This window comes from Fukomys damarensis, unplaced genomic scaffold (assembly GCF_012274545.1).
Source record: "Fukomys damarensis isolate Sample0158 unplaced genomic scaffold, DMR_v1.0_HiC HiC_scaffold_28, whole genome shotgun sequence".
NCBI lineage: Eukaryota > Metazoa > Chordata > Mammalia > Rodentia > Bathyergidae > Fukomys > Fukomys damarensis.
This window is the reverse complement of record NW_022900940.1, coordinates 3,329,889-3,355,072: the sequence shown is the minus strand read 5'-3', so window position 1 is coordinate 3,355,072 and position 25,184 is coordinate 3,329,889. Positions and strand designations below refer to the sequence as shown.

The window sequence follows — 25,184 nt, the reverse complement described above, 5'->3', positions numbered from 1 at the left end:
ATGCATGCCTTGGTCTTGCAAGTGGCCTGTGTTGCCTTTGGCTGAGAAAGAGTCGAGTCTCAACAAGTCAGCTTCCTCCAGAGGCCTCTGACACACTCAGACTCATCGTCTCCTTCATACCTAAAGCTGTATGTGTTCAGCCACCGTGGCCTGGTGCATAAATTATTTATTTTTATTTTTTTTATTGAGTTTATTGGTACTTTTTGGTATATAGTACAGTGACATTCATCATTGGGATCTCGTACTTTACATGACAGGTCTCGGTTCTCATTTTTCCCCCTTACCCCCTCATAAATTCTCTTAATATGGGAGTTTGTTGTTGTTGTTCCTTTTAGTTTTAAAATTATTTTTACCTGACAACTTTGTCTTTTAATTGACCTTATTCCTTTTAATAATAACAATGGTTATCATTTCTTAAGTGTTCACTTTGTGTTAGGCACAGTGCTAAAAATGTTCATAATTTTATTATTTAATCCTGGTCTCATACTTACATAGAAGATATTTGTGTTGTCATCCTCACTCTGCAGATGAAAAACCTGAATCTTAAAGAAAAGCAGCTAAGGGCCAGGGATTTCGCTCAGTGGTGCCTCCACCTGCCTCGCAAGGGCAAGGTCCTGAGCCCACAAACAAAAAAAACAAATCTGGCCTCTTAATCTCTACTCAGCATACAATCTATAATGTACATCAACGTGACATAAACATCACTTGGAGTATTTCAACTAACTTCTCTTTCTTTTTCTATTTCTAGTGTCATCTATAAATGCTTCTGGGAACTGGAGGACCCAAGTAACAGTAGGACACTGTGACTATGAGACCCCAGCACATTCTCCTTACACCAGCTGCTATGGCAGTGTCTATAATGCTTTGTCCTCTCCAAGCAGGTGAGAAGCGGGGCTCGCATTCCAGGAGCTTTCTCCTGTTCAACAGAACATAGGGGTCTCGCCTGTCTTCAGGAACACGAAGTAATCTAGCTCAGGAGTTGATAAACTAGAGCATACAGGCTAAACCCCACTGCTACCTGCTTTGTAAATAAAGTTTTATTGGAAAATAGCCAGCTTTGTTCATTTACATGTTACCGATGGCTATTTTTTTCACTCTTTGGACAGAGCTAAATAGTTGTCCCAGACAGCGTATGTCCAGCAAAGCCAGAAATGTCTACTAGCCCTTTATGAAAAAATTTGCTGGCTTCTAGTATGTTCAAATTTGATCTTTTTCTTGAAGTCCGTACATTAAATTCTGAGACTAAAGTTTTGTTGCTGACTTTTTAAAGACATTACTCAAAACTGTATTACTGATAATGTCTTTTTAAGTCTCTTCTGGAGTCTTATGGGGAAAATAGCTCAGCACCAGACAGACTGTTCATACCAGCATGCTGTGTGGACAGTTGGTCAGCTTGATATCAGCCATTTGCTGCCTTTCGTGTCTGAGCCTGTGTGCACCAAGTAGCAAGGGACACAGCCAGCTGTCCTGTTTAACAAGTAGTTCTTCGTAAACATTGGAGGAAACACATAAGAATAATGTGTTCAAATGATTTTTCACAAATCTTTACAAACTGAATGATATGGTTTTTCAGTACCTTTTATGCAAAATAGGAATGAAGTTTTAAGACAACCTTACTCCCTCTTACTTTCTTACAAAGTATAATCCACACCCTCAGTGCCAGGAAGTAGAACATTTTGACTACTTTATGTCAGCCTTCTGCAGGCAGAGGAGACTTACCCAGACTTTAATGTATAAAGGAGTCCTTACTGGTAAATTGGAAAGACTCGCATTTCCTTATTAAGACATGCAGGGATACAAACTGATGGGAAATATGCAGTCTCTTCACCTTGTTTTTTTCCACATTTATTGAGCTTTTCTTGGCTTGAAATATTAAGCCAATTGTCTTGACTCAACAAAGGATTGTGCTCAAAATAGACTTGGAATGAAAGTATACTTCAGAGGACCTCAGATGGCTTGGACTTGTGGGAATAATGATTGAAAGTGAGTTAGGAACAACAACCAAAGTGACTGGCCTCAAATTTGAACTGGATCTTTTCAGTACAGTTCTCATCATGCTGTATACTACATTTGTAAATTGTTTTCATGTTGGTACCATCGGACTTTCCTTTTTGTTGACTCAGAGCATAAGACAGTTCTAATGCCTGTAACACTTTTTTCATTGAGCTCAAGAAGTGCTAAGCATTTTTAGAGAAAAAAAAAAATCTCTTTTTACCAAGTCTGCGTATGTGTTTCAGGCAGCACAAGATGGCTCTATAGGGAAGACTGATGACAGTGAGGACATAATGTATAGGAAATTACAAGCGGTTTGAGTGTGTGTGTGTGTGTGTTGCATATAGGACCTCATTTTAGAATACAGGAACAAAACAATAATTTAGCTATAATACCACTTTCCCAAAGATACCAGTTACTAACATTTGCCATATTTCACTCATATTTCTCTGTTCATATTCACTTGATCATAATGGTCTCATAAACACAATTTAACATCATATATATAAAATCCTGCATCCCATTCCTTAAACTTCATGTTAAAAGCATGTTCCTATTTTTTTAAAACTCCTTATACCTTATTTTATGTGGCCAATATTCTACTGTAGTTAATAAATATCCCATACTTTGTTTAAAAGAACCTCAGTTTTTTTAAAAAATGGTAGTTTTTAGGGCTTCCTCTTTTTTATTTTTAACTTTCTGTAATGCCACTATTGCATCCTTGTGCAAAATATTTGTCTGAATTCCAGACTATTTCCTTAGAATACACTTCAAAAGAAGAGGTGAGGTGTAATGAGTTCAATTTGAAAGTATACTTTTTGAAAGTTGTTGTTCAGCACTGAAAAGTAAACCCAGGGGCTCACACATGCACTAGGCAAGAGCTCTACCGCTGAGCAACATCCTCAGACCATCTTTATTGTTATTTTGAGGCAGGTTCTCAACTAAAGTTGTCCGGGCTTGCCTCAAATTTGTGATCTTCCTACTTTAGCCCCAGGTATCTGGGATTACAGGTGTGCACCATTCTGCTGTCTTAAAAGTGTTCTTTTAGGGCCGGGGATTGAGCCCAGTGGTGCCACTGTCTGCCTCACCAGTGGAAGGTCCTGAGTTTGATCCCCAGTATCTAAATAAATAAATAAATAAATAAATAAAAATTTTAAGGTGTGCTTTTTAAACTCTTGTTGTCTAGAGAGAGATGTATCCACCCATCTACAAAGATATGAAAGCTCCTGTTTAAACCCATTTGCTTTAAGATTTCATTTAATTGTTATAATTTGGTCAACTTAGCTTAATTTATTAACAGGGAAAGTGTTAGGAATAATCAATCATAAAGCTTTAGACATTTGTTCTAAAATATGAATTATTTGTATGAAAATATTTTTAAAATAAGAGACAAAATAAGCTTCAAGATGCAGTTAAAAAACTACCTTTACCCTTTAGCCAAAGATTTGAATGCTTAGCAACGTGTCTTTTTTTATATAAATAAATCAAGTATGTATGATTTAGAAATTCTTTCCCCCAGGTTTCTAGGGTTTAATACTACAGAAAGCTACAAATTTTTAGCAACCAAAAAAATTCATCCCGCTATGATTGGGTATTCGTTTGTCATTGGCATGAACTTCCCAAAGTTAAAAAAAAATGTTGAAATCTTGTATGCTGCTGAGTGTGCAATACAGTCAAATTCTCAGCTTCCTGATGGTGCAAATTGTGTTTCCAAATAACTTTTTTCTTTCACTTCTGTTTTCCACCCCCTTTCCCTTTCCCTGTCTAACTCTACCTATTACTAGGCGAAATCAAGGGCTTCTGTCCCGGAGAATGATTGTCCCTCCAGAAATGAGATCAGTTTTAAATTCTCTTTTGCTAAGTGTAGCCACCTGTAGTAAGTACAGTCCCTGACATGTGCGTGTTGCTTTTTGCATAGCAAGAGTTTTGCTTGCCCTGATCGATCACTTGAAGTTATGAAATCTGTCCTTTATGTTACATGAAAACACTAAAAATTCTGGATTTACAAAGTATGTGTTTCCAGAGCTCTTCTTTCAAGGCTTTTTAATCACCTTTACTAAGACTTTGAAACTTAAAAGCAGAGCAGCAATCTACTACCTCTAACCTGTATTAACCTACTATTATAACTGCGTGCTTTTGCTTATCAGAATGGTCTGTGTAATAGGGTGCACCCAAATATGCCTGTTATTTTTAAATGTCACACAATTTTCTGGGTCCGAGCCAATTTATACTTAGCTCATAAGCCCTTGGGAGGTAAAACATGTGCCTAGAAGCCCCTGCTGCCTTTGAATACATTTCTTTGTCCCCGAGAAAAGCATATGTGACTTTAATTCAAAGAATAAAATACAGTTGTCAACATAGACTTTTTGAAAAGTGTAAAATATGACTACTGAACACATTTTCAGATGAACATGTGTTGAAATGTTTTGCACTTATTAGGAAACTAGCAGATAGGTTACGCTGGTCCCAGGAGCATTCAAGGCAACAGAGGCATGAGTGCTGGGATAAGATTATTAAATTAGATGCCAAACCAGCTACATTCCCACATGGGCACTAAAACCGTAGCCCATAATCTTTTCTGCTAGATGGAAATCATTTGTATTTCTTTCCCAACAAAAACCTACAAGTTAACATGTAACTTCATACAATCTAGGTCCTGATCTGTGGTAAATGCCGTTAAACAAAGGTACCGCTCCCTAGAGAATTAAATAATCCCTTTATAGGCCTGTTAGACAGTGTGTGATGTGGAAAGATCATTCAGTTATCTTTTGCTTTGTTTTTCTTGGTTTGTCTGTTTGTTTTTCTGTACTGGGAATCAAACTCGGGACCGTGTACTTGCAAGGCAGACGTGATGCCACTGAGCCGAATCCCCAGCCCATAGAAAATTTCTTAACAGTGTTTCTTACTAACTTCTCTGAGTGGAGCAGTCTTCGGATGGTAGGAACAAAAATGACTACAAGTAGTAACTTCTTCGGTTTCCTCCAATAGACCATACGCAGAGACCAGGCACCCGGACAGCAGTGCAGATGGAAGCCAGTTGGAGGATGGCCTGGAGAGTAGTGAGCAGAGGCTCTTCTGGCATGAAGATTCGAAGCCTGGAACATTAGTCTGAACTGCACTTGGGCCTCTGGACCTAGCGCTGCGTTCTCACACTGGCGTGCCTTGCAAAACAAAATGTACTCGCCTTCCCAGGAGGCTGTTGGCTTTAAGAACCTAAAGGCATCCCCGGTTGCGTAAATGACTCACATTGCCCTAGAAAGGAACCACACACTCAGGCCCAGGAGCCCCTGGGCGAGGAAGTGCCTTTCAAACTCTAGGCGCTAGCCTGACCCCCCCCCCCCCCGTGAAAACCCTGCCGAGAGAGGGCACAAAAATTATCAAAGGCAAACCTCCAAGCTGTGAAAGTGCGTAGTGGGGTGGCAGGGGTAGGGGTGGGGTTCCCATTGGAAAGAAGGGCAGGGGAGATTTTAGAGCACAATTCAGAATGATGACAGAAGGGAAACCAGAAGCTCCTAAGCCGCAGCTCACGGACAACAAGTTTCAATTTGTGAGCTCACACAGAATAGCATGCTGTTTCTCCACGGACTTGGACCATTTAGGCAGTATTGGAAAATTACTTGAAGAGAAGTCAGATTTTCATGAAGTTTTGAATGAGTGTAAATGCTTTTTGGAGTTACAAAAAGTGAGGATTTTCATAAGCACCGAAATAGGGGTTCTAGACAGACTTCTTGCGGTAGCACCCTGTAATATAACTTTATGTAGCAGATTAGGGAAAAGGAAGCAGCCCACTGAATAAGGGACAAACTCTGCTTGGACTTTTCCCAGGTACCTTATCCCCGGGCTCCTGCTTTCTTTCTCCACATCTTGCGTGATGAGCTGTTACTCAGGCTGGTCACGCTCTTACCTTGGGTTCACTTGAAATGGTAGAGTTGGTAGAGAAAGTTGTCATGATCACAAGTCTGGAAAAGGATCTTAAGGTGGTACAAAAAGGGGCCCAACAACAACAAAACAAAGCCACGTAATTGTAAATGAATTGTGTGCCTTAAAATGGTGAACATTAGAAAATTCAACATAATTTTCTGGATTCTACAAGTAGTTATGAGTCACCACGTGATGTAAACAAGATTAGCATTTAAAAAAGACTCCAAGCTGCAGTGGATTGGATTATGAGGCTAACACTACCTCATACTTTCCTTGGAAAAACTGATGAGCTATGGTTTATTGGATGGTTTTGTTTCTTGCTTCTTTTTTTTAAGAACAAATGATTTCCTTCTTGCGGATTGGTCTTTGTTGTCTTGACTGCTTTAGAATTCCATGAAAGGTGCTCCTTGCCCCATCCCCTTTTGTACAAGTTTCTTGTTCATATTGTGAATAGAGGTTTCTGAACAACTTTTTTGAACACCATTTTCTATCTGTATTCCAAAGCATGTAATATATACATAAAAATGATTTGTTAAACTGGTCCTTACTCATTTGTATCATTAGAAATGAAGTTTGGGGGAAGATTTTTTGGGGAAAAAAGCCACAAACAAAAAAATAACTTATTCTTTTTTGCATATTTGTATAGCCTTCTAGAAACAGAAATGCCCCTTTGCATATTCTTTTACTGTTCTGACTTTTTCAGACCTATTATTTTTTTACATAGGTCAATAAACTCAAGGCATGCTACTGAAAATGTGTATGTCCTCTTCCATATACACCGAGGGTTCAACAAAATAGTTTGAAGGGCTTTATTTTAAGTAATTTGTTAGGTAAGATGTCAGATCTTTAGTTACAGAGTTACCATATTTTATTTTAAGATAGACTTTTTTTCATATTTACATCTGAAAAGAGGGTTCATCTTTTGATTGGCTCTAGTCGACCGACTGTTTTTTTCCTCTTAGTGATTCCTAAAATAATGCTGTGTCTTACAATAAAGTTGTTTCAGAATTGATGAAATACAGCAGTTTATTGCCTCCCTTCCTGAGGATGACTGATGAGAATTTTTAGGTTTGCTGATCTTGGGGGTGTTGTTTATTTGTAAAGTTATTCATCCTACTTTCACAGACAAGCTCAACAGGCCTTTTAAAATTCAAGAAAACACTTCGTTTGGCATTGTTTAATCCTGCTCACTGGAATCCGGTGGCAACTGAAATGAAGGCAGAACTTAGATGAATATTTCCGTACATGTATATTGCATAATAACCTTTTCCTGTTCAAAACATGGCAAGCTCAGAACTGCCAGTATGCCTCAAAAGGACAGATAGAAGTTGGCTCCAAAAGAGGAAAAGAAGCCATAGGAATGTAAGCCTCACAGGGCTTCCATTTAACTGCCTCCTGCCCCTTTTTTTAAACCATCTCCATACATATATTGGTACAAGTATGTTTATTAAAAACCCCAAAATGGCATATACCTGTAATCCCACCATTCTAGGAGGCTGAGACAAGTTTTATCACAAATTTTATTTCAGCCTGGACATACTAGTGACTTTAAAAGATTCTATCTCAGAATAAGGGTTGAGGATATAGCTTAGTGCAAAAGCCCTGGGTACAATCCCTAAGATTGGGGAAAAAAAGGCAAATTATCCAATGTATAAACAACCACTTTTTTTTTTTTTTTTACAAAATATCTTATACTGTGGTAAAAACTAAGTGCAAATAAGATATACATAAGATAAATAAGTAATGGTTTTGTAAGCTTAACCCTTCCCAGGGGAAGAAATGTGAAGAACTGTTCTACCTTCCCCAGGTAGAACAAATGAGAATTCATTACATATTAGTTTGGATTTTTTCTGTGCATGTAGTTAATCTAGGATCATAGTGCAAGTACAGTTGTACAGCAAGGTTTTTCCTAATATACCACAGGACTTACTCTGTATTAGTACATATTGATACGTGTTCTACAAGGTGGATTTTAAAATTGCCTCACCTTCCTGGTGCCTGTTTTTTCTATATTTGAAAAAAAAATCTTTAGAACTCTTCCTTCTATTCACAAAAGCTTCAATGTTATAGGCAATAAAGATCCTGGACTATTTTAAACATTCTCAGGAACAAAGGTTCAGAGTAAGAAATTTCCTCAAATATTAGTCCATAAAAAGCTTTCACAGTTGGAATAATGACTTTTTCAATGCAGCACACAAATTTAGATTTTTTTTTTCCTTCCACTACTGGGAATTAAACCCAGGGCCTTTGCACTGAAGTACATCCCTAGCCCTTTTTAGATATTTGTCATTTTGAGACAGGGTCTCCCTAAGCCACTAAATTGCCCATGCTGGGGTGATCTTCCTTCCTGTCCCAGGCTCCCAGAGTGATAGGAAAACAGGTGTGTACTTCCCCACCCAGCTTGGATTATTTTCCATAGAGTAATGCTGCTCAAAGCAGGCATAGAAAAAGACCAGCTTTTAAAATTTCCAATCCATTGTGAACCTATGGTTTTGGAAAATGAAATAAGCTGAATTTTTAGGAAAAAATTAATTCACAAAAGTAAAATTGTAGATAATTAATCAAGATATGGAACTATGTACCCCGTTTATTAGATTCTGATTCAGCAGACACAGAGCTACTCTGCCAAGTTGTGCTCTCTCCACACTGACTCTGTTTCTGTGTTTCTCTGGCTGAGTTCTAGGGACCCAGTTTTCAGACCACCTTGCAGTACCACTGAGCTAGAGCTCCCACGGAGGAGGAAGGGGCTTCACCCATGCTTGGCTTGGTGACCATGTAGGGCCTCGGTAGCTCTTTGTAACCTTACGGGGCATGGAGACACAGTCCATTTCCAAAGAGAAACTTTTGGACACCAAATCGAGAAGATAATGCAAAACTTACCTCATCTTTCAGTTCAAGATTTGGCCGGCCCCGTATCCTATTTTCACCTTTGCCTTCGACTCCCCTGTGTCTTTTCTCCTACTGTTTGTTTATCCTTTCCACCCGCATCCTTATGCCAGTCCAGGGTAGAAAGAGAAAAGCATGTCCTGCCTCAAAAATGAGTTTGCATTTGTTCTGTTCTAGCTTGACGTGCAAAGGTGTGCAAAGGGCCGGTGTGCAAAAGTGTTTTATGTGCACTGGCTCATTTCATCACAGCAGGGCAAGGGGGTGTGAAGCACTACAAAAATCTCCTTTTTACAGATAAAGAATCAGAATTGGCCAGGTCAAGTGACTCACCACAAGTGATGCTATTGTTTGGAGAAAAGCAGGATATAAATCCTAACCTCTCAAACTCCACATCCTGAATGACTGCAGGCTGGGCATTCCTGATCCAAAATCTGAAACTTTTCGGGTATTAACCTGATGCCCCAAGTGAAAAATTCTAAACCAGGAAGCTTTGTTTCCTATACACAATTATTTATAAGGCTGTATAAAATTACTTTCATACCATGTATTTAAAATATATATGAAACATTCATGAATTGCATGTTTAGATTCAGGTCCTCTCCCCAATATATTGTGTATATACAGCTGGGGCAAAAATCTAAAAAAAATTGTAAAACTCAAGCATTTCCGGCCTCAGATGTTTTGGATAAGGGGTACTGAACTGTCCTGCCTTGCTGAACTAGTGCTTCCTATGAATAACTTCTCCAAGAGGGACAAATACACTTTTTAATGGGTTGATGAAATGAGAGCCAACATGCTAAGCCAGCTCTTGTTCACTATTACTTGAAGATAACAGACCTAATTTCCTTTCATTCACCAGTAGCAAAAGGACAAAGCAGGCCCACATACAAACAGAGGTCAAGATAACCTCTAGCTGGGAGGCTACCTATTCTCGGGTGGCTGCCCGCCTGAATTATTCATTCCTAGATGAGCTCATCTGTGGATCAAGTACATTTCTTCAGTCGTTTTCTAGTCAATACAATGTCTTCCCCAGCAAATATACTTGTTACGATCACAGATAACCGTAATGAACTAAGTATTGATTCGTAGCACTGAAACTACCGATTGATCCCTCCCTGTTTTTTGATTGTTTGGGGCAGTATGATCATGTGAAATGGGATATATGTGCCGCGACATCGCCCCTGAGAAGCTTCCCTGGGATGTGTAGCTCTGTGATGCTGGCGTTTGCAGGCTTTGGAAAGAGTGAGTCTGAGAGGAGTTTCCCAGTCGAGTCTGAGCCTGCTGCCCACATCCTTGAAATGCCTCCATCCTCCTCTCTCTGGGATGATTCAGTGAAGGAGTGGATTCCTGGCAGGAGAAAATAGGAAGTACTATGCGCCAGATGTGTTCTGGTGATGCTTATCTGATCTCTGTCCTTCACGTTAGCACACACAAGCTCTCTCCATTCCCTTTGCTCCCCAAGATCAGCAGTCTTGGCAAGAACGGCGCTCGGAGACTAAAGAGGATGGGCGTAGACCCGGCTTCTGAGTGTCAGAGAATGTCCTTGAATGCTTGTCATTCATGAAGTGCCCAAGGTTTACAAGTCCTGTCATTTTTCATCTGCACTGTACCACTCCGTCAAGAGCGTCTGGAAAATACTTTCTGAATTCTCCCACTCACGGGGAGTGCAACCTGCATCGAGGGGCCAGGAACATTACATCTACTACAGCGTGTGAAATGGTCCCACACACAGTTTGGTTACCCAAACTGCCCAAAGTAACTTCCTGGGGAAAGTCTAGAGGCTGTGTCCGTGAGGTACTGTACCTACTTCTCTATGTGCTGTGTTTAAAACAGATCTTCATTTTGTGGGGAGAGAGACGGGAAATGGAGGACACAAGTGCTGGTGAACATCAGGAAACAGTGTAGGTGATCTTTACAACCAGGTACCTAACGTGTCAACCAGGACACCACCTCTGGGTGAGTGAGCTGCTGTCCCAGGTCATGAAGATGGAAGATGAATGGACTCTCTTTCCTCAAAGCCTACCGTCCAGTTAGGGAGAAGCACAAGGAAAGTATTTGAATAGCTTCATGTGACTGTTAATTCTTGAAAGCCACGCAAGGTGAGAGAGAATAAAGAGGGGTGAATGATACCAGGGACTCGTGGGACAGAGTGGTTCCCTTTGGGGAGGTGATACTTAGGCCTAGATTTGAGTTTGGCTCAGGAAGATCCAATTAAGCAAAAAGAATACATACTCTCTAGGGTTAAGAGAAGAGCAGGTGGCATTCGCCAAGGCTGTGAAGCCAGGAGAACCTGGGCCACTTACGGAAACTAGTGCAGTACAAGGCCCAATTATGCTGTGTTCAAGAAACCGGGATAATAAGAAAGAAAGCTGTCATTTCTGAATTTTCATTGTATTCCAGCAGTGGGTGGCATTATTGTGCGTTGCCTCATTTAAACCTCTTTACAGCTGTGCAAGAGAGACGGTCTCATTCCCCAGATAAGGATGTAGAGAGAATGACTCAGGAGGATCGCCATCCCATGCTTATGTGATCACACATGAAATAGCAAAACTAAAATCCATACCTGTGTCTGTCTGACTCCACATCTCATGCTGTGACATTACACAAAAAGCAATTGTTAAGCTGGGCATACCAGTGCATTCCAATAGGCCCAGCTTCTCAGGAGGATCACTTGAGCCCAGGAGTTGCTGTGCTGGGCAACACAAGCAAGAACTTGTCAAAAAAAAAAAAACAACAAATGCTTACCACACACCTGTCTTAAATAGAAACCAGTGAAATGAAAAAGGAAGGGAAGGAGCAAACACAAGACTTTCCTGAGGAGGGCTAGAAGCCAGATCAGCAAAGCAGAAAAAGGATAATGAAGGGCAGGTGACCCTCCCAAGCATGCACTTCTGATGTTTCTGATCTGGGCTTGGCTTGGAGATACCGGTTGACAAAGGGCCTATTAATAGCCAGCCAGCTGTGCTGCAGTTACCTTTGCAAACCTGCAGGGGGCGAGCTGGGATTTTGAAGAACACATTCAGAAGGACCCTGGTGTAGTGTGTGAGCATCATGGCGCCCACCCTTACACACATCCAGGACACCACTCAGTATGCGACCTTCTCCTCGGTGAGTTTCCTAAGAGGATCAAAGACTGGAAAGCCCAGGTAGAAAAGCTGTTAGGTGTCCCTGCTGCTTATGGCTAGGAGGGGCAGCAGCCTTTCAGTGACCCTCCAGAAGCCTACCAGGGAGTTGATAGTGAGTGTCTGGCCAGAGAGCAGCATCTTTACAGAGCAGTGGTTAGACCTGTGAGCTTTGAAGTCAGGCAGACCTGGAGACAGACTGCCAGCCTCGGACTCTCCCAGCCTCACCACTTGCTGATGATGTGAACTAGGGTAAGTCCCCTAACCTCCCCAGGCCTCAGCAGCCTCTTCTTTTCTCCACCTCAAGCACTGGGGAATGAACCCAGGGCCTTTGCACTGAGTTTTACCCCCAGCTCTTCCCCCGCTTTTTGACACAGGGTCCCACTAAGTTGCTAAATTGCCTGAGCTGGGCTCAAACTGGGAATCTTCTGGCCTCAGCCCCCACAGAGCTGGGATGACAGGCATGTGCCAGCACTCCTGACTTCAATTTCTTTAGTACTCAGCTAACAGGGGCATTGAGTAGGTTGCACGAGATAATGCGTGAAGCTAGCCCAACGTTAAGTTTCTCCTAGGGGTTTCATACTGTACACTACTAACTTCCTAGAAGGAAAAAAAAAAGGCAATAAGTGACAGGAACACAATGGGATCTAGAAGGCTGAGGTTTCCAGGATTTGCACGGCATCAGCTGAGCCAGTGAAATGACAATATTAAAATAAAGCATCATTACACTGAAGGCTGATTCACATCTCAGTCACTGTCACTGGCTCTGGGAATATTTTTTCCTCTTTAATCCTGAGATTTTGTCATTATTAATTCTAAACTGAAGCTCAGGGAGGTGAAGCTGTTTGTCCAAGTTTACAGCTAGAAAGTATGAAGGATTTCAATTGACACACGCAAAAGAGAGCTAGTCAAAGGCGAGTGAATCCCTGCTACTCTGAGTCTGCTGTCTTGCTGAGGGAAGGCTTTTCCCACCCTGTCAGCCACAGCTCTCCCAAAAGGCCAGAAGCAGGACCAGGCACACTTGCCAAAACCTGGCAGTGAGCCTATGTTACCCCGGGGAACAGCCCTGCTGCGGGTTTACACTCAGGTACCTACCTGCCCTTTCTGTGTGCAGAAGAATGTAAGTAAGCCAGATTCGGCAAAGAAAAATATGAGATGCCAGTTCAATTTGAAAAATAACTCCCTGCCACATTTTTGTAATGTACTTTTCTAAAGTAAAACTTTTGGCATCCTGGGGGAAAAATACATATGGGATGTGATGCAAAATCATTAAACAAAGGACACATCCTACCGATTAAGGACTCTGGGCACACCTGGTTGCCAGGGCTGTGCCCCAGGGGCAGGCAGGAGTGTAACCCAGGCTTGGGAAGCCCTGGGAGTCATGGTTCCCTTCAGAGAGCAGTGCGTCCTACGGAGAGGGGTCCCTGCCCAGTCTGAGTCAGTCTTCAGAAACCTTCCAGCTCAGGCCTGGGTTGGCCTGTAAGCACACACAGAAAGTGTGGAAGTTCTGGGAGAGCAGGCCTGAGAAAACCTTTCCTACACTTCTCTCACCAGAATAGAATTCCAGAGCTTACAAAATTGGTTAACGATGACCCCTAGAGGCCTTTGTGGGCAGGAGTTTCTGGGAGGCCGCCCAGACTGAAGGGGCAGGACAAATCAACCTCAATTTCTAATTCCCAACAATTCCACTCACTAGCTTTCTTTTGGGTAAATGGTTTAAGGTTTTTTTTTAAATACCATTTTTAATAAAATAGAAATAATTGTAATATTATAAGATTATAAGTACTTCAGGAGTTTAGCACAATGCCTGACTGGGATAAACTAAACCCATAAAATGGTTTGCTGTCTTTATTTTTCTTTCAGTACTGAGGATTGACCCCAGAGGAGACTGCCACCAATCTAGAGCATCAGCCATTTTTATTTTTAGGTTTTTTTGTTGTTTGTTTTTTTGTACCTGGGTTCAAACTCGGGTTTTTGCACTTGCGAGGCAGGCACCAGAACCACTGAGCTAAATCCCTGGCCCTTGTCTTGTTTTTTGAGAGGGGGGGTCTCACTATGTAATTCAGGCTGGCTGAATTCACAGCAATCCTCCTGACTCAGCCTCCCAAGTGCTGGGATTATAGGTGTGTGCCACCACGCCCGGCCATTTTCATTTTTCTAATCAGGGTCTCACTAATCATCCAGGCAGGGCTTCAAATTTCAATCCTCCTGCCTCAGCCTCCCAAGCAGCTGGGATTACAGGCATGTGCCACTGTGCCTGGCTTGTTGCCACTATTCATGTGGGTGTGTGCAGGACTGAACCCAGAGCCCTCACACTGAGCTACATCTTCAGCCCTTTTTATTTTCAGATAGGGTTTCTTTAATTGGCTAAGTTTCCCTGGCTGGGCTCGACCTTGAGAGCCACTGAGGGGCTGGGATTACACCTGTGCACCACTGCGCCCAGCCCGCTGTCATTTCTAATGTGACTCTACAAGGAAGTGGATCATAAGAGGTCTCATGATTATATTTAAGAGTATTACATGTAAACAATAAATTTAAAATTGAATATTAAATATTAATATTTAGTAGTCATTGGATGGCAAGGCAAAAATCAAGGTCCTGAGTGAGGTGATTTCTCCACCCCAGATCGGATGGAGCCCCAGAAAATCCAGCGTTGAGATAAATAATTCCATTTCAGGAGTCTAAATGCAGGCCTCCCCCAATCCATGCTGAACATAACTGAACATTTTATACAAATACTGAGGAGTGTCGGACTTCTCCGCCTCAGCCTCAGCGTGGCTTCTCCTCCAGAGGAGGCAGGAGCCCCCTCCCGGGCTGCCCTGCAGGAGGAGCTGGAGGCCACGGAACCGCTGTGGCTCCTCGCAAGCCGAGCCCCAAAGCCGCTCCAGATCGGTGATTCTAGAGCCGGAGCTCTCTCTCTTCTCACCTGTTCCCACTTCTCCTTTGTAAAACAAGTCTGGTGCTTTCTATCCCAGGAGGTACTTTTCCTGGTGCCAGGTGAGAGTTTACTGGCGTGATGTTTGGCTGATAAAGAATGTGTAGCTAAGTTTGAAGTAAACCAGGGATGACTCTTAGAGTGCATGAGTCCTATGTATGTCCTTTATTTTATTCAGCAATGTCCTACTCTGCCCCCGTGACCCAGGCAACCACATATTTTAATAAACAGGGCTCACAGTTTGAAAATGGCTCAGTTCTGCCAGACTGGGCTAGCCATTGCTCTACTGAGTCCAGAGCAGGGATAGGCAATGGCTTTAATAGGGTAACAAGGCCCAGAAAAATATTGAAAACTGGCTTAGACTCTTAGGCTGATGGGCTTAGCTTCATCTGGCTTTCCCGAAGCCTCTTTGTGGCCCTTGCTGAGATGTTTGGTGGGAGAAATTACCAGCCTGAGTTGGAATCAAACAAAGAAAATGCTCGAAGGTGTTGTGTTGCCTGTACTGCAAATTTCATTTGTTTTTTTATGATCTCTGGCTCAGGGCAACGTAAATCATTTCCCTGGCTGAACAGTACTTGGAGCCCCACTGATTTGCTTCCATTTGCAGTGTGGTGAACATGATGGAAAACGCGTGAAATTTGTTCTTTAATCATGTTGCCCACCTGGAACTAAAACACGAGCGGATTTCAACCCCTTGGAGCTCAGTAAATTAAATGTATCGTCAGCAATTATTTCTTCTAACAACACTGCTGCCTGCAGATGGAGAAGGGGAAAATACAGCAAGGCTAGCCTAAATGTTAGCAACTATTTGGGAAATACGTGAGGGGTTGATTTTTTAATTACAGAAGAAGAGAAACACGTTCAAGTAGGTTCAGTGAAGTTGGAGGAGATTGCATGATGAAAAGCCATTTCAATCTCTAATTCATACTTTATCTACCCAGAGAGATTTTTCCAGGTTTCTCCCAAATAAACAGATCCTGCCCAGATCACTGACTACCACTTTGTACCATTAGCAGTTTCAGGATTACATGCGTGTGTGAGATTCCCACCCCTCAGCAGACTTCTCCACTAGACAGTTAGCTCTTGGAAACCAGAACCGTGCTGTGTTTAAACATGCCCCTTACCCAGCCAGCCCCTTACCCAGAGAGAACTTATGGTATTGTCTCATATAGCCGTGCTGGGCTTGTTTGCTAGAGCTCCTTTGTACAAAGCCCCATACACTGAGTGACTTAACAGAAACGTATTACCTTGCGGTCTGGGGGCTGAGCTTGGGCTGGCGAGGCAGGCTCCCTCTGAAGCTGGGAGGAAGACCAAGTTCCTTGCCCTCTCCTGGCTGCTGGTGGCCTGCTGGCCATCTCTGGCTTTCCTTGGCTTGTGGACACAGCACTGGGATCACTGCCCTCCACTTTATATGGCGTCCTTCCTGCGTGTGTTTCTGTGTCCAAACTTCCCTTTTTATAAGGACACAGTTGTGTTGGTTTAGGGCCTACCCTGGTGCCCTCATCTCATCTCGATGTGATTGCATCTGTAAGGACCTAATTTCCATGTAAGGGCTACATTCTGAAGTACTCAGGGCTAGGGCTCCAACAGAACTTTTTTGGGGGGCATAGTTCAAGCCCAAATGCATGCCAAACAAAGAAGAAAAACTGTCCAAATGCAAAAAGCACATCTCCCAAGTTCTGAAATTAAATGAGATCATAGACTAAAGCATGAATCTCACAGAGAGCAGACAGCCTGGTTTCGATGGGTGCAGAAGTCAGAGTAATGCATTTCCGAGCCAGGGTACCAAGGGCCGCTGGAGAGAACGGAAGCCGGGAGAAAGGTATAGGGCAAGCGTCTCCTTTGAGACTCTACAAGGGACCAACCCTCCCAACCCCTCAGCTTCAGACTTGTGGCCTCCAGAGTGCTGACAGAATAAAATTCTATTTTGTTTTGTTTTGACTTTTGATTTTTTTACAATTACAGACTAGCAAGGTTTGATCATTTTTTAAAAACCCTAAGTAGCAACCATTCTTGAAGGGAGGGTTGAGGGGGGTAAATAAGCATTCAAAATTACCCTGAATAGCAGGGTGTGGTGTCAGCTGCGTTGCCTGTAAGCCCAGCTCAATGAGAGGCTGAGGCAGGCTGATCACAACTTTGAGCCCAGCCTGGGGAACTTAGTAATTTAGCAAGAACCTGTCTCAAAATTAAAACAAAAAAACTACCCTGAATAATGATGCTAAAGTAAAGAGAACTCCACTCGGTCAGGATGTTGCCTGTTGAAAAAAGCACATTAGTGCTCTCTTGCTCTTCCCCTTACCCTCTTCCTCCCTCTCTCCCTCTCTCTCACCTCCTCTTCCTCCAGCCCTTTCTGGGTTTATCCAGGTTTCATTATGTCTTTCCAGGCCATAGCCACAACCCTCGTCCAGCGCTTGTCTAAAAAAGAATCTGTAGCTACTGCAGCCCCTTACATCAGGAATGGCTGTGAAAGATGACCCCTGTCCCCGCCAGAGCCCCAGTGGACCAGAAAGTCCTGGGACCGTGCACATTCGCAGGTGTCTCCCATGCCTGCTGAAGACCCTGCTTTAGCTCCTTCCCCCTCCCAGTGCTCCCAGCCCAGTCGCAAAAACACTGCCTAGAAGCTGCTAGGGAAGCAACAGGCCAGGCCCCGGCCCAGACCCATCCGGTCTCAGTCCTCATGTGCACGGGGCACCCCGGCAGACACTGGAGCAGTTAGCATCTGAAGGCTCACTCCGCCCTCGTGTCAGCCTGGAGGCGGAAGTGACTAGAAAGACACGCTCTCCCCCCGCGCCTTTCTTCCCACCGGTGGACAGCAACTCGGCCTGGTAAGTGGTATTAATGTCGGAAGGCCTTTATTTTTCCTCTTTTTTTTTGCAATAGCAGAGACGGAACCCAGGGTGCACTGTACCACTAAACTACACCCCCAATTCTTTTTTTTTGGCGGGGTGTGGGGGCAGACAAGGTCTCAGTAAGTTGCCTAGGTTGTCCTTGAACTTGTGATCCCCCCACCTTAGCTTCCCATGTAGCTGTGTGTGTGTGTGTGTGTGTGTGTGTGTGTGTGTGTGTGTGTGTGCGCGCGCGCATGCGCCTGGCAATGCGGGAACTTTTTAAAAAGAGGTATTGATGCCCCATCCCTACAATAGGCCGACTAAATCAAAACAGCTGAGGGTGAACCCCGCGGCACAGTTTTTTTAAAGTTCCTTCGGAACCGAATATGCTGTGTGAGGTGTGAAGACCGCGGAGCCAGAGCTGGTCTCCACCCTCATCAGGGACTCCTCTTCCTCTTCCTCCTCACTCAGCCTTCTTGGCTACAGACGGGTGTTTTGGTCAGCTCCCCAGCCCTGGCACCAACTTAGAAGGGTGGTCCTCACAAGCGAGAATGCCGAGAGAGTTCAGGTGTTGCCCAGAATGGTTGGCAACTACAAGTAGTGCAGGTCAGCCCAAACCCCATCACCTGGGGACCTTGTTAACAAGCCGATTGTCATTCAGGGCATGTGTGCGGGGCCTGGGAACCTGCATTTCTTCTGAGCTCCCCAGACACGCTGAGGAGGAGCCAGTTTCTAGACCCCACCCTCAGACCCAGCATTTATCCACTCTCCCTAATGTATACACTCAGGGCTCGTGGGTGATACCTGTGTCCTTATTCTGAACTTGGGCGAGAGGAGGGCAAATATTTACTGGGGAAATCCAAAATCATGTGACCCAACTCCTCCCAGTTTTACACGGATTCAGTGATTCAGCTCCCTGAGAACTGGTCCACCACAATCTTAATCCAACCCCCTGTCCTTGACCAACAATTATTATTTATTTGTTTGTTCTTATTTTTTCAGTGCTGGGGAACAAGCCCAGGGCCCACGCACATGCTAGGAAAGTACTCTGACCACTGAACCATATCCCTACCTACCAGCCCCACGGCCACAGAAATCTCACCCAGTTTCTCCCCTCGCTTCAAAGATTCATGTGCAGAATAAAGCAGATTATATTCAGAAAATGCCCCGCACAGCAACAGACCCACAACAAGTACTCATTACAGGCTAGTGGTGGTGGTAATTTTGCTATTTTATGACCTGACCTCCCTGAGTGTACTGGATGAACAGATCCAAGCCCAGAGGTCTGGCCCATGCTAGGACAGTCACAGACAGTCTTATGGATCAGGAGACGGGAAGTGAAACCCTCAAAGACTGAGGGATGACCAAGCGGCAGTGTTCGAATCACGCTACTCAAATTTCTCTCAGAGAACCGGGCATCCACATCACCCGGGAACTTGTTACATGATCCACAAGCCCAGGCCCCAGCCAGAGCTGTGGATTAAGGGTGCACATCTTCATCAAGGCCTCCAGGTGACTGGAATTCCCAAGAGAGTCTGCTGTCTTCTTGGGAGAAACTCAGTGTTACCTGGGCACATTCACCCCCACGTGTACAGATGCAGGTTTTTATAAAATGCCCTCGACTAGCCCCTTACTTTTTAAAGTGTCAGCTCCCTTTAGTGAGCTTCTGCTCTTTGCAAACCTTAAGTCTCAGTAACCCCACAGAGCACATCCAACAAAGCTGCAGGACGCCACAGCTTTCCCACTGTCTTCAATTGCAAAGCAGATCTAGAATCAGAGGAAGGGTTGGGCCCAAAGTCAACCATAAGTGAAAACGTGTCTGCCCAAAGTTATGCCAGAAAACGGAGGGGAGACATGCTGTGTTGGAAAGTGAGGAACCATGTCTCGACACGTTGTGCATGGCTGGCTGGGGAACACATCCATACTTTCTCCCTAGGGTCCTAGGTGCACTCATAGGTTTTGTTTGTTTGTTTGTTTTTGTTTTTGTTTTTTGGTACCAGGGATTGAACTCCGGTCCTTGAGCTTGCAAGGCAGGCCACCGAACCACTGAGCTAAATCCCCCACCCTGTTTGTTTGTTTTTAAGACAGGGTCTCACTATGTAGTTGAGACTGACCTGGGAACTCACTATGTAGCCCAGGCTGGTCTTGAACTCACAGTGATCCTCCTGCCTCAGCCTCCCGAGGGCTGGGATTACAGGTGTGCACCACCACACCCAGCAATTTTTGTTCATGTTCATGTTTAATACATTTTTTTAAGTGTTATTTTATTTCTATTTTTGAGTCAGGGTCTCACTAGGTAGGTCAGGCTGGCCTTGAACTCGCTATGCAACCTAGGCTGGCCTTGACTTACTGAGATTCTCCTTCCTCAGCCTCTTGTGTGCTGGGATAATAGTCATGTACCGAGCAAAGTTTTTACTTTAGATGTCATGCTGTTGTGCCATGAGACATCACAGTGGCCCAAGAAAAGTGGCATGGACTCCCCAGATCACAGCAACTCTGGGGCACAAGCTCCATAGACTTTCACGGCAGCCAGAGTCACCTGTACCACTCGTTTTCTTTTCCTTTCAGTCTCTCTGTCTCTGGCATGGACTTTTCAAATGGTAGATGTGATCCTTATAACACTGGGTGCATTAGTGGTCCAGTTTTGTGTGCACGTAGAACACCCCAGTGCTGGCATCTTTGGCAGTCCTGGGAAAGTATTACAGGCTCTTCATAACAGTGAACAAGCCCACAGGGCTGGGGGTGTAATTCAGTGGTAAAGAGCCTGCCTAGCATGAACAAGGCCCTAGGTTGGACCCCCAGCAACCCCCAAATAAAAACAAAAAGACAACAAAGAATTGACATGTGGCCCCAACTTCAGCATAATGCTCGCCTCTCAAAGATTCCCAGTTGCCACACTGCACTTTCTTCCCACTGAACAGTCGCCTGTCTTCTCCTTTCTCCCCAAAACTGAAGACCGCATTCTGTCATCTTATGACAACAGGCAGCCCATTTGGCAGGTTTCAACGAGACAGATGTGTCCACAATTATGAAATGCTTAGGTTTCTGCCCAAGATAAAGTATGAAAGGCTCTACCCGATATTGAACAGGCCAGCAAGGGGCCAGAGCAATTGGATCGAAGGACTCTACACCTCACTGACACACTCCTTCTACTCCCATCTTCCCAAGGTTCTGCAGTTTCCAAGTCACACCTCTGCTTAAAAATGGTTCCCGGGCTGGGGACATAGCTCAGTGATAGAACATGTGTTTAGCATGTGTGGCCCTGGGTTCACTGCATTCCCCAGCACACACACACACACACACACACACACACACAAAAGGAAATTTTCATGCTGCAGCATGAAATGTTATACTGGCTAAGCCAGGCCCAAAAGGACAAATATAGGTTGCTATGATTCCACTTACCTGAAATATCTAGAACAGGCAAATTCAAACAGAAAGTGAGTTAGGGATTGCTGTGCCTGGGGGTGGGAGGGGGGGGTAGGAAATTAATTCTTAATAGAATTTCTGTCTTAAGAGATGAAAACTGTGGAAAATCGCAGTGATTGTTGAAATACACGATGAATGTAATTAGTGTCACTGAATTATATTCTTGTTTGTTTTGTTTTTGAGACAGGGTCTCACTATGTAGTTCAGAATGGTCTTGAACTCACTATGTAGCCCAGGCTGGCCTTGAAGTCATGGTGATCCTCCTGCCTCAGCCTCCCGAGTGCTGGGATTATGGGCGTGCGCCACCATGCCTGGCTTGTATTCTTAAAAGTAGTTAAAATGGTAAATTTCTGCCATATGCACTTTACTGCAGTTTAGAAAAAAGGTGGAAAAATGTGGTTCTCTCCTGTCTGGGTCACCAGGTCTGAACGCCGGAGGTCACCGCATGTGCTTCCTCTCTGTTTCATCTCTAAGGACCCCAGGCCACTGCACTCAACGCCCCCCTCACATTCTCCTGCAGCGATGCAAAGATTCCCAACACACCAGGCACCAATTCTTCTTTCTCTCATTTTCTTGCCTGCTCTACACTTGCTCATCAAATATTTATTACCTACGAGGTACAATCCAAAACCACAGTGAATGTTTACATTGAAAACAAATTTAGCACATTAAAGATACATTGTATGAATCCATCTCCTCCATTACTCTCCTTCCCTGGGAACACACTTATCCTGTGCCACTTCCTGAAGCTGTTCTGCAAGTTGCCTTCGGTGCCTTTATGAAGTGTGATCAAAAACACAGTGAACGCTGCTGCCGAGTGCCATCCAGCAGAAAGGCGGGCTCATGAAAGCATTACGGCGTGTCCTTGTCCGCCTCATTCACCAGATCTGGTGCTGTGCAACTTCTGAATCTTCCTCAAAGTCAAAGGGACTGTGAGAGGACAGTGTTTCGAGTTGATTCAGAACACTGAAGGAGCCACAATGGCACAACTAAAGTCCTCTGTGAAAGAGGACTCCAGAACTGCTTCAGAAAGCAGCAAGAAGGATGGTGTGTGTGTGTGTGTGTGTGTGTGAAGAGAAGGGAAGAATTTTAAGGGGGATCAATGGCAATGTATCTTTCACTGAAATACATTTTGGACAGTTTAAATGTTCACTGTATTTTTAAATCTTACTCTGTATCATGTGCAGGCCACTGCGAACGCCTAAGCTCTGTCCCCTGGGAATCTGCGGGCTTGGCCTGGGGCTTGGTCAGTTAACACAGGTCATTGTGAGACCTATCAGAGATGTGTGGGAGACTAGACATGGGTAACCAACACAGTCCCAGGTCATGGTGGCTTCAAGAAGGGAGTAAGCTCTGACTCTGAGTGTATTGCTGTTCTCTTGTTAAATTTAAAAAGAAGCAGCAGCAGATGTACCACTTTTATCATCCTCCTCCTCTTCCTTATCACCAAGTATCAGGGGCTACTGGGTGGTACCCATCCAGGAGCAGTTGGCACAAGGCCGTCAAGGGCATCAGAGCAGCTCCTGGCCAGGCCCCACAGCCGCAGGACCACCTTCCTGTCATGGCTCCTTGGTCACGTGGTCACTCCAGCTGAAAAGAATCATGATTGTCTTAAATTCAGAAAGGAGCAAAACCTTGGGACAAGGGAGCAGTACGCATATGGGGCTTGGTGCGCACGCTTTTCTTTTTCTTCTTTTTGGGGACTGGAAGATGGATTTGGGAAATTAAATAGTAAGTTAAGTTTGGGAATGGAGAAAAGTCTTCATTTGTGCAAATGCCCATCTAAGCCATACCCAGAACAAAAGCAGAAACAGAAAATGTGGCTGCTGTTATATGGCAGCTACGTGCTGTGGTGAAACTGGACTTCAGGGTCACTGTCTCACCCTCTGGTCCTTATTAGAAATAATGTTAGCCAGGCGTGGTGGTGCACGCCTGTAATCCCAGCACTTGGGAGGCTGAGGAAGGAGGATCACTGTGAGTTCGAGACCAGCCTGGACTACGTAGTGAGTTCCAGGTCAGTCTCAACTACACAGTGAGACCCTGTCTCAACCTCCCCCCAAAAATAATGATAATAAGACCTAACAATAGTTAAGCCCTTATCAAATTGCCAGGTCTTTCATCTGTTTATCCTCATGACATACTCAGGCAGGAGGTGCTATCATTACTCCCATTTTGTAGATAAACAAACTGGTGTTTTACTGGGTTACATGCTTGAGGTCATTTTCCTCTTCTTTCTAATGGGAATGAAGAGCTGATTTGTCATTAAAAATAGATATGGAATGTGCATGTCTAGTACCCACTGGTGTAGATTATCTGTGCTTGCTGGTTCTTCTCCCTGGGATTAATGCCACTGGGCCACTTAGGAAATGAGCCTTGTCTCTAATGATCCCCTTTGGTCACTTAAGTAACCAATATCCTTTGGCTAAAGTCCAGTTTGGAAAAGTCCCATGCAACTCATGTCTTTAATGAGCTAAAATTTCTGGTTTTTATACAAGCACCTTGTGAACCAAATGGTAATTTATAGATTAGATACATAATCATGCCAGGCTAGTAGCAGAAGTCCAGCTTTTCAAGAACTCTTGGTTTGACGTTCACTGAGGGTGTGGCACAGCCTCCACACTGAGGAGTAAGGTTTGGGCTGGACATCTACCAAGGATGTCAAGGAATCTTTATGAAATAGCGCAGTGTCTCAGTTGGGGCAGCATCACAAGATAGCGCAGCATCACAAGTTAGCGCAGCATGGACTAGCGAAGTAATCAGACTCTGGAGAAAGAAAATAGCTCCAAACTTGGTCTCTAGATTCTGATCAACATTGTATTTTTATCAAGTAGAATAATGGCTCAAATCTAACTCTTTGCCCTTCATCTTTTATTAGTAATTTAGTCATTAATAAAGTAACAATTATCCCTTCTTTAACATGATCTTTGAAAAGACTATATATGTTTATCAAATTAAATAGAGCAATATTTGAAATTTATCAATAATAATTTTCTAACTTAGGCTGTTCTTGAATCTGAACAAGGTCGATCTGGGAAAAACAAATTTATGTGCATGCTATTCTTCTAAATTTATACCCAATATAAAGAGAAGACCCCTGTAATGTGGCTAATCCAAAAGAACACAAATGGAATCTATTTGGTTTTAAAATAGTACTTTAGGCAGCATACTTACATTTACTCACGTTTAGCTCTAGTAAAGAGGTAAACGATGGTAAAGATGTTAAATTCCTTGGGCACAAATTTTTACTAGTTTTCAATAAACAGTTCCTAGGGCCGCGGATTTAGCTCAGTGGTTCTGCCGCCTGCCTGGCAAGCACGAGGACCCAAATTCAATCCCAGGTACCAAAAAACACAAACAAAAAAACACACACAGTTCCTAAAGGCACTAACAACTTTTTTCATAATTGTGAATTCTAGAGCTCCCTATCAGGGTCCTGCACCTCTGGTTTGGGTCTTCTCCTTGTACAGTCTTCACTTCTGTGCTGTAGGAAAAGTTCAGTGTACAACTCTAAGAGGGAATAGTGCCTGATTTGTTCTACTCTAAGACACAGATGTCCGGGGAAGTCTTTTCTGAGCTCCCTGTAAGGTGTGCACTGGAGGAAATGTCTACCCTTCTCTGCTCATAGGTGTCCCTGGAATTTCATCAGCATTTGCATTTTGGATCAGAATGCCCCATGATTGTAGAATATTTAGTACAATCCTTGGCCTCACCTGTGGATGTCAGGGGTATCCTTTCCCATCTGGGATGCCTGTGTAAGACCTAAAGTCTCACTTCCACTTCACGGAGCGTGAACAGCCAAAAGGCCTCCACGATGCTGGGCCCTAACACCCAGTGAGGCTCCGGGAACACGACAGAGAACCGACAAACCCAGGAAGGAACACACCAGCCTAGATGGTAAAAGACCTTTATTAGTCTGGCCAGACGGCACTCCCGGAGCCAGGTGGCTCAGAGAGGCAACTGCTCAGGGGCTGAGGTACTTTTTATAAGGTTTTTCTAAACAAAGAGTCAGGGAATTCACAGAACAAGACTGCAAACACATTGCTTATCTTATGCAGGAAATGTTCTAGGGTC

General features: G+C 43.8%; 1 protein-coding gene across 4 annotated transcripts in view; it reads left to right on the top strand.

The window, feature by feature from the left end:
* Frmd4b (FERM domain containing 4B) overlaps positions 1-6,450 on the top strand; it is a 229,964-nt gene extending 223,514 nt beyond the window's left edge. For all 4 annotated transcript variants that reach the window (XM_010635994.3, XM_019209337.2, XM_010635978.1 and 1 more), the window contains 2 exons: positions 749-881; positions 4,981-6,450. In XM_010635994.3, the coding sequence (XP_010634296.1) occupies positions 749-881; positions 4,981-5,104 (257 nt within the window). In that variant the 3' untranslated portion in view covers positions 5,105-6,450. The remainder of the gene's footprint in view (positions 1-748; positions 882-4,980) is intronic.
* The last annotated feature ends 18,734 nt before the right edge of the window (positions 6,451-25,184 follow it).